Source organism: Marmota monax, unplaced genomic scaffold (assembly GCF_021218885.2).
Source record: "Marmota monax isolate L192 unplaced genomic scaffold, Marmota_monax_Labrador192_F-V1.1 WCK01_AAM20220418_F8-fsc00035, whole genome shotgun sequence".
Taxonomy (NCBI): Eukaryota; Metazoa; Chordata; class Mammalia; order Rodentia; family Sciuridae; genus Marmota; species Marmota monax.
In genome coordinates, this window is record NW_026691961.1 from 11,388,486 (window position 1) to 11,398,385 (window position 9,900).

The window sequence follows — 9,900 nt, forward strand, 5'->3', positions numbered from 1 at the left end:
GAGGCGAGGCTTGGGGCGGAGCTAAGTGTTGAGGGTTTGGGGACGCTTGGAGTGGGGCAGAGGCGGAGCTTGGCGAGGGGACTTGGGAGGTGTCCCGTGTTGCTGGGGTTCTGGAGGGTTCGAGGGGGGCCCGGGAGCCCAGCAGGCGGCCTGTGGGGGAGCTGTCGGGCCTGGGCCTGCAGAGGGGGGATCAGGGTTTGGGCCCTGGGTGCGGATCTTCACGCACTCCCGAGACCTGGTCTGGGAGCCGGGAGGCGGGGCCGGGGTCGCTCCTGGGAGGGTCCGGTCAGCCCTTCTGTGCCTTCAGGTGGGTCTCGGTGGGGGACAGAGGAGCGGGCGCGTGCGGGGCGCCGGGCCGCCCTCTCTTCGCATAGCACCCTGCCCATCAGGCCGCCTCTCCCGGCCCAGCAGAAGCACCCCGCACTCCTGTCCTAGCCTTTGGATCTGTCACCCAACAAGTTTTTTGTCCACCAAACGCTACTAAGCGCCCACTGCATGCGTGGCTCTGTCAGGCACTGGGGCTGTAACTGGGAAAATCCAGGTGTGGGTCGTGCCCTCCCAGGGCGGGGGCGCAGGGCCTCGGTCGGGGAGGGAGGTGGCCACCTCATCAGTTCTCTCGCAGGCCTCGGAGTGAGCACACAGGACTCAGAGGGCTTCCGGCAGGGTTTGGATCTTGCAGGGAAAGGGGTCTGAAGGAAGGGTGGGAGCTGGCTTCTGGGAGTGGTTTGCAGAGGAATAATGAACCCTAACCCGTTCAAGGCGGGACAGCTAGCAGCTCACTGGCACAGCCCCTGCAGTTTGCTCCGTGTTCAAGGTCTAACATGTTTACCTTAGCAAATCGCTCAAAAAACTCCATTTGGAAGAGTTCCGAGCTTTAATTTGTTGAATATACTTGCAGAAGGTAGATGAGGGGACAGATTAAGCCTTATTATCTCCTTCGGATGAGAAATACTTGAGCTCTGATCAGCTTTGCGAACTAGAGAGGGGAATTAATTTTAATTGAATGCAAGTATTAGCTCTATCTGTTGTTCCTCTCTGGACCAACAACAACAAAAACCAAAAACAAAAGTTCATCTTTTATTTCCTGAACACTGCTGATTTGAATAAAGACAGTGGACCATGGTTATTGCTGTGTTTTTACCCAGAATGAAGAGTTTGTGAGTCCGAGATGCTGCACAGATCCTCAGTTGCAGCGTTGTGAGGCCGTGGCCTGAGACACTGATGTGCTGGGAGCAGGCTGGGTCTTTAAGGAAGGCTGGCTTGAGAGCTGGGGCAAGGACCCTGGCTGGCTCTTGCTGTCTTGCCTTAGTAGACAGTGCACACCAACAGGAATGGTTAGGTGCACTCATAAACGTGGGCTCATTCTCTGAACATGCATATTAGTTATTAATCACCATTTCTCTGTGGAACCAAATGCCACGATAGTGCTGTGGGGTGCACTCCTCCAATATGAATAAATCCAGCCTTTCCTGATGCCAGACAGGAGCAGATTGAGGAAGGACCCTACTTGGTCACAGGCCTGACCTGCGCATGGAGAAGACGTCTTATCTTGGAGTGTAGGCTCTCAGGAGGGACATGTCTTAGATCTAAATCTGGGGTAAAGGAACTTTACCCCTTAATCTTTTAGGTCTCGCCATGCAGTGTGGTGTGTTCAGGTGGTGTTGATCTGGAGAGCAGGATAAGGCCTTATCTATGAGGTCCTGCCTGATACAAGGGGGAGCGTGTACACAAACCAGATGAAAGATTCAAGTTCCGGATTTGAGGCTTTCTATAATGCAGTAATAATAACCTAATGCATTTTAGCTATATGGAATGGTGGCCTTTGAGAAATGATGCTGTGGGCATGGTAGTTCAATCAGTACATTGAGGTCTTTCCTTTCTCTCTCCTATGGCTAATGGGTTCTGTAAAAAAGGGCCAATTGATTTCTTTTTAAAATGTTGCTTCAGGGGGTGCAGACATTTATAGGGCATGTTTCAACTTACAGAAAAATTTTGTAGTTCAAATATAAATTACATTAAACGTGGACTCTGTAATGGAATTTAAGGTTAAGTAATGTTTCGACTTTCCTTAGGCTGTTTCTAGCGTCCTGCTGGTCAGGTCGGGTTGTAATAAGGAATACAGTTGGGAGATGGAATCAAGTTCGGATGCAGTCGTACTAGATTAGAGGAGGCCCTGAATCCATCATCTGGCGTCCTTAGGAGAGAGAAATGTGCCACAGAAAATCAAAGACACAGGGGAAGATGTCCATGTGACCTTAGAGACAGACTGGAGTGATGCCACCACAAGCCAAAGAGCACCAAGGACTGCAGGCAAGCACCCGAGGCCCGATGAAGTGGGAAGGACCCAGGGGATCCAGGGAGCACGACCCCGCTGACACCTGGCTTTGGACTTCCCGTCTACAGGTCTGTGCAATGATGACTCACTCTTGTTTAAGCCACCCGGGTTGTAGTGCTTTGTTACAGGAGCCCTACGAAGCTAATGCAAGTGGCTACCCATCTTCTGGGACTCAGTGCAGAGTAAAAGTGCACGCCTTTGCTACCCAACCAGGCATTTAAAAATGGTGGCAGCAGATGATGGGCTCTTCTGAGCCCTGGCCCCAGTGGAACTGTGCAGGTTGCAGGTCCAGGAAGCTGCCCTCGTTCTGGGTTCTCAACATGCCCAATGCTCCGTGGCTGCAGGAAGCGGTTGGCCATAGGCTATTGCAAAACACAAGGAGCAACCACAGGAAACCCAAAGACCACTCACTCCTTCTTCCAGTGAATGATGTGTATGTCACACTAGCGAAATAGGACCCCGAGACTTCCCAGATTGATACCGAGTCCAATTGCTGTGTTTTGGAGAGCAGGCGCCCTCAGTCTTTGATCCTGTTAAAAAAAATCAGAGGGTTTTAAATCATCTAGTTCTTAAGAGGCTGTTTTGGCTGCTCCTGGGTCCCTGGGAAGTTTCCCATCCGAGCGTGAGTGAATATTAAATATGGAAATGAAATGTACATTTTAGCCCCAGAAAGTGCTCACTGTAGAGAATTCTCAGAGGGCAAGTCGTTGAAAGCCGATTTACTAAATGACCTCTTCGCCAAATGACCCATTTGCTTAATGACCACTTTACCAAACGACCAATTTGCTAAAAGCCAATTTGCTGAAAATCAGTTTGTGGGATGTCCAGCTTCTCAGTGACGGACAGTGAAGCACCTGACCTACCCCAGGTTCCTGACACCTGCTGCAAAATAGTTGGAGCAAAACTCTAAAACTCAAAAGGAAAACACCCTCAAGGATTTGGTGGCCTCTTCATTCATTTAACCACTTCCCTATAAAAACAGGCTGTTTCCTGTAAGGCCCTAAGAGCCAAGCTGTGGGCAGTGCTCAGAGGGGAGAGGCTGAGTACCTTTGTGAGTGTAACTGCTGTGAGGACCCCATAAGTCACTGGACAGTAGTTAAGTCTTAAGACGGCCAGTGTTTGTAAACAGCCTCCCGAGGAGGGTGGCGCAGAATTCCAGAGAAGACTCCGTTCCCCCGCTATGTGGCCACGTTTGGCGTCTTGACCTCCTGAGGTTGGCCAATCTCATTTCAGGCCCTTCCCTCTCTTTTCAGCAAGGAGTGGAAGTGTGAGGTTCTCCCACTCTGGGCAGCCCTCCCTTCTCCTGGAGGAGCCTGTTTTCTGTATTGAGCAGGACATCTTTGGGGCAGATGGCCATGATTCCTGAGGATCAGCAGGGCAGGGTTACACCCCGACTCCGTCTGCGGTGCCCATGGAAATCATGGAGGATCCCGGCTTCCTCAGCCCCGTGTTTAGAGCTGCTCTCCTCTTGCTCTGAGGGCTCCAAAGCTGCTGGGAAACAGGATGGTTCTGCTTGAATTCCTGCCCCCCCTTCCCGCCAGAGAACCCTTTTATATTTTTCAGTTTTTGGTACTGGGGATTGAACCCTGTGGGGGGCTTAACCATGGAGCCACATCCTCAGCCCTTTTTATTTTTACTTAGAGACAGGGTCTTGCTGAGTTGCCTAGGACCTTGCTGAGTTGCTGAGGCTGGCTTTGGACTCTCCATCCTCCTGCCTCAGCCTCTGGAGCCGCTGGGATTACCGGTGTGTGCCACCGCGCCCTGCTCCATTTTTGATTCTTTTCTACTCAGGACAGAACAGACTGCAGTCACCCAAGAGATGCTCCTGGACTCTCACCACCAGCAGCAGGTGAGACTCAAAAGCAGACGCTGGGTACCCAGTCAGGACCCAGTGCCCAGATGATGGCTGCGCATGCTCCAGAGAAGGGAGGACAAATGCCTCGACTGGAGCTTCAGGGCAGGCGGGTGGATGGGACTCTGGGGAAGTGTGCTCAGCCAGAGGCAGCCTGTGGTTTGGACAGGAGCCTGCACTGGGAGGTGGGGACTTTTAAAGGGCATGGCCTAGCTGAAAGGCGTGAGGTCACTAGGGCCACCAGGAAGTGAGCGGCTGGCTCCACTATGGCTCCCAGACTTGAGGACCGCCTCACCACAGGCTCAGAAGCACCAGAGACAGCTGACCTGGATCCAAGCCTCCCGACGGTGAGCCAAATTGAACCTTCCCTCCAGCTGAGTTGCTTGTCTCAGGTATTTTGTCACAGTGCCAGACAGCTGCCTAACAGCCCCTGAGACCAAAGGATTTTCTGCCTGTTGGTCAGTTCAGCAGAGATGGACCCACAAACAGCTGCCCGCTCTCTCAAACTGTCTGGTCAGTCAGGCACTCCTCCTGTAAGTATCCCCAAGTCACTCTGCACCTGTTGGGTCACAAACTTGTGAACCTGGTTTACAGACACTGGGTGTCAGGGGAACGGAGGCCTGGGCGCTGGGCCGCGGTGCTCCGCGGGGATCTGGGTGCAAGAGGGATCGGGGTGGCTGAGGTGACAGAGTTACGTTTTACCTGAACATTGGCACCAACCTGGGCGAGAACCCCCAGGGCTTTCTGACACCTGTTAAGTGACAAAATGAAGATGGTGTCTGGCTGCTGTTCTCGTGGGTCCTTTGCACCGTGCCTGGCTGTCTCCCCTGCTTCCAGCATCAACCAGACCTCGTTGCTGCCGTGACCATCATTAGTGATAGTGAACCAGGCACCTCACTCGCGCCTCTCAGCGAGCGCTGGTTGCACTGTGTTCCTCCGGAGGATGACGTAGTGCTTATATCCGTAACCGTGGGTGGGAGTGTACTTCACATGCCACGCGGTTCACACATTCCAGGGGCTCAGCTCAGTGCATCCCCAGCCTGTGCCTCTGACACCCCGATCGATATTAGAACACTCTCTTCACCCCAAGAAACCCCGTTCCATCAGGGCTCATCCGTCACTCCCCCGACCCCCTCTACCTCCAGCTCTGGCCACCATCACTCTGCTTGCTTTCTCTTAAATGTGCCTCTTCTGGATGTTTATCTAGAGGAGTCATGACATGTGGCCTTTGTGTCTGGCTCCTTTCTCTTAGCATGCTGTTTGCAGGTTCTATTCACCTCGCAGCCTGCATCAGTGCTTGCTTCCTTTTCTTAGCTGTGTAATATTCTACTGTGTGGACACTTCATATTTTCTTACTCATTCTTCTATTGGTGCACGTTGGGTCCTTCCTCTGTTGGTGCACGTCCTTCCTTCCTGTTGACAAGTATCAATAATGCTGCTGTGAGCATTTGTTTTTATATGAACAGACTTGCTCATTTTTTGATAGGGGCACATGAGGATCAGTAGAGTGATTTGGGGGAATCTCATTGGTGATCTATGCAAAAGGATCCAGCATGAAGTGTTGAGAGCCACAGCCGAAGGGGCCCCAGCAAACTTCCAGCTGCCAGCTGATGATTGGCTCACAGCAGCCACGGCAAACTTCTAGCTGCCAACTGATTGGCTCCTCTGTGGTGATGCTCATTGGGCTGTTTCCCCGCCCTTTCAGACCACGGAGATGCTCATTGGGGGACTCTTTTTTGGCTCCGCCCACACGACCCAGCCAATCAGCCTCAAGAGCAGGAGGAGTCGGGGAAGTGGAGAGGCTTGTGGGAAGCCGGTGGTGGCAGTTGGGCTCTGAGGGTTTTTCCCGAGGAGCAGTTTTGTTTGTCGTGTGTGGTTCTAAAAATAAAGTTCGTTTCCTTTGACAAGTGGCTCCTGAATTGTGCCCAGCCAGACTGCGGCATTTGGTGGGCCGCACGGGGAGCGACTGAGGGTAAGTGATAAGGTAAACTGCTCGCCCCTGAGGGCAGGGCAAGAGGATGGGTAGCCATTTTAAGATTCTTCTTTTGTTTTGTTTCGCTTTTGTTTTAAGTTGCCTGTCCCTGGAGATGAGTGAGACGGAAGAAAAACCGCTCACATCTGAGGAACAGATAGGGAGAAAGGGCAGATGGACATTTCAGGAGGATAGAAAGGCTATTATAATGATTTTTTGTTGTTCCAATTTTGTTTCATTCTGTCTCAGCTTTGTTTGGCGTCATCTTGTTGGGTTGTATTATAGTTATAGTAGAAATATTCAAGTAAAAGGGAAGGTCTCTCGAGCTAGTCAGACAGAGGAAGAAAGTTTAGAGCAGAAAAAGCCATCAGGGGGAAAGTTACAACAGGAGACTGCTACTAACACCTTTCTATCACCAGAGGGCGTAAGTGTCCAACCAACAGCGCCACCTCCATATGCTGGGAGGCCCCCAACCTCCGTAGTTGATAGATGGGATCCTGAGACAGGACCTCAAAGATCAGCATGCTCTGTATTTGAACAAGCAGGAGGGCAGCGAATTCACCATGTTTTAGATTTCAAAACAGTGAAGCAGCTAAAAGAGGCTGTAACAACCTATGGTCCTCAAGCACCCTTCACTGTAAACATGGTCAAATCCATTACCAACTTGAACATGATGCCAGCAGATTGGGCTAGTATGTGTAAAGCTGTGCTAAATAGAGGGCAATACCTGTTATGGAAGGTTGCCAATGAGGAATTTTGCACGGAGACAGCTAGGCAAAATGCAGCAGCTGGTTATCCTCAGAGAAATCTAGATATGTTGTTAGGAAAGGGACCTTATGAGGATCAGCAGCAACAAATTGCATATGATCCTGCCATATACTCACAAATTGCTGTAGAGGGGGTTAGGGCATGGAAGACTTTACAAGGACATGGAGGTTTACAAGGTCAATTATCTAAGGTAATACAAGGAGCTAATGAACCTTATGCTGAATTTGTAGATAGGCTTATTCAAACAGCTACCAGAGTTTTTGGGAATACAGAACAAGCAATGCCATTAATAAAACAACTGGCTTATGAGCAAGCAAATTGTTGGTGCAGAGAGGTCATTAGACCATGGAAACATGAAGATTTAAACACATATATTAAATTATGTAGAGACATTAATGAACAAGGGCAAGTCGTGGCAGCTGCAGTAAAACAGGTTTTAGATGCCAGGCCCAAAACATGCTACAATTGTGAACAAACAGGACATTTTAAAAGGAATTGCCCCATAGGAGGAGGGTTTAATAATACTAGGTATCAAAGGAGTAGAATACCGGGTATTTGCCCACGATGCCGTAGAGGGAGAACAGCAGCCGATTTGGATTCCAGAGAGATTAACTAAGGTCCTGACCCAGTGATTGTCTGGAGTCGGCGGTCTGTTTGTGTGTTTCCACAGGGAGACCAGCAGCCTATTTGGATTCCAGAGAGACTAACTAGAGCGATTTCTACATACCAAAAAGAAGATGATTTGGCTCAAATCCATAACAGCTGATATCCAGAACTCCAGTTTGGCTATCCTTACATCTGCGACAGAACCAGGATGCTTTTTTCAATATCTATTTTATTATTACCCTTTCCCACATCATGAAGTTCTATTTTGTTTTTTGAGCTCATACAGACCTAGGTTAATGTTTTGCTGATCAGTTCTATTTTTTGACTATAGAGTTTTTAAACATTGCAGTGGAGATTTCACCTGTAAAAAGTTATAAGGCCTTTACTATTATGTTATGTGTTGTATGTATTATATTATGTGTGCATACTTGTGTTTTGTGTTGTATGTTTGTATGTACATATGTCCATATATCATATATGATGAGCGCTCATGAAAAAATGGATCCAAAATTTTTTTTATTCATGATTTAAATGGTTTAATTTAAATTGGGTAAACAGCTGTTGAGGATTGTTTTAATATGTGAACAAAAAAGAAGGTTAACAGATTTGTTTGTTTACTTTCACCTTTCCTTTTCATTATATTTAATAATTATGTTCAAGATAATGTAAATTGTTCAGAAAATTGTTTTCTTTTAGTGCCTTCTGGAATGTTACATAATTTTTTCTTTAGCCATTATTGCCAGAATTCCTATCTTCATCCCAGTGCTGGTGAAGACAAAGATAAAACCAATCTACAGCTTCTGCAATAGCCATCACTGAACTGCTTGCAGAACTTGCCTGGACTATGTATCACTTGTATGCATTGTGAACTCACTTGTATGCATTGTGAACTATCTGTTGGTGCAGCGACTTGTGGTAGTGTTAGGGTATTTTTGCTGTTGGTGTCATCGGTGGTACAATTTTTCCAAAAGGAGCCATCACTAAACTGCTTGCAGAACTTGCCTGGACTATGTATCACTTGTATGCATTGTGAACTCACCTGTATGCATTGTGAACTATCTGTTGGTGCAGCGACTTGTGATAGTGTTAGGGTATTTTTGCTGTTGGTGTCATTGGTGGTACAATTTTTCCAAAAGGAGCCATCAATGGCTTGGTGTATCATCCTCCCTTCTGCTTGTGATGGTCGTTCAGCTAAAATTTGGGGGCCAACAGAGGTGAGTCAAAGAACCTCACCCCCCCGCTGGTACAAAGACCTCTCCACAGGTGTGGCTGTATGCTGGACCGGTAGTCAATGATGGGTAAGATCCAATTGCAATGGTACCAACCTATGACAGGAGGCTGATGCCTTGAGGTCAGCTCATCCGATAACGGGTAAGGACCATATGTACTATTGGACAACCTAAGGCAGGCACGGTCCCTAAGCCACATGCTTGTTGTTTAAACAGAGAGGGGGAGATGTTGAGAGCCACAGCCGAAGGGGCCCCAGCAAACTTCCAGCTGCCAGCTGATTGGCTCCTCTGTGGTGATGCTCATTGGGCTGTTTCCCCGCCCTTTCAGACCACGGAGATGCTCACTGGGGGACTTTTTTTTGGCTCCGCCCACGTGACCCAGCCAATTGGCCTCAAGAGCAGGAGGAGGGGGAGAGGTTGAGAGGCTTGTGGGAAGCCGGTGGTGGCAGTTGGGCTCTGAGGGTTTTCCTGAGGAGCTGTGTGGTGTGGTGTGTGGTTCTAAAAATAAAGTTTGTTTCCTTTGACAAGTGGCTCCTGAATTGTGCCCAGCCAGACTGCGGCAATGAAGGCTTGGGGTTAAAACCTCAACCTTACATTTTACATTTTAAGTCACTTCTCTCTGGGCTCTGCATTTTCTTCATTAAATTGAAGAGCCTGGGAGCACTTATTTTTATCGGGTTTTTGGGAAGACCAAGATGGAGTAACTCTTGTTAAATGTTTCTTGTGGAGCCAGGCAGGATTTTTTAACAATTTCTTCTTAGTTGCAGATGGAAACAATACCATATTATTATTATTTTTTTATGTGGTGCTGAAGATTGAACCCTGTGCCTCGTGCATGCCAGGTAAGCACTCCACTACTGAGCCACTGGCGACCCCAGCATTTTGATGCATAGGGTGTTGGTCATTGCTCTTGGATGAGGGCAGCCTGGGGCATGTTGCTTGGGCAGATCTAGGGCAGAAGTGGGGTATAGTGTGTGCACTTAAGTTTTAGTATTTTTTTTCTAGCAGTTATCTCCCAGATCCAAGATGATCTTGTATTAGAATCCACTCACTCCATTAATGTCCCCAGCGTTAGCACACATCACCACTGGTAGAACCCGCTCATCTGTAGCAAAATGAAAGTGATGTGGAAATCCCG

General features: G+C 48.8%; 1 protein-coding gene across 1 annotated transcript; it reads left to right on the forward strand.

Moving 5' to 3' along the window:
* Positions 1 to 590: 590 nt before the first annotated feature.
* Positions 591 to 9,524, forward strand: LOC124080141 (igE-binding protein-like). Its single transcript, XM_058579639.1, has 3 exons — positions 591 to 2,403; positions 4,127 to 4,184; positions 4,423 to 9,524. Exon 3 carries the CDS (start codon positions 6,206 to 6,208, stop codon positions 7,541 to 7,543), a length of 1,338 nt encoding a protein of 445 aa, XP_058435622.1. The 5' UTR covers positions 591 to 2,403; positions 4,127 to 4,184; positions 4,423 to 6,205; the 3' UTR covers positions 7,544 to 9,524.
* Positions 9,525 to 9,900: the final 376 nt, after the last annotated feature.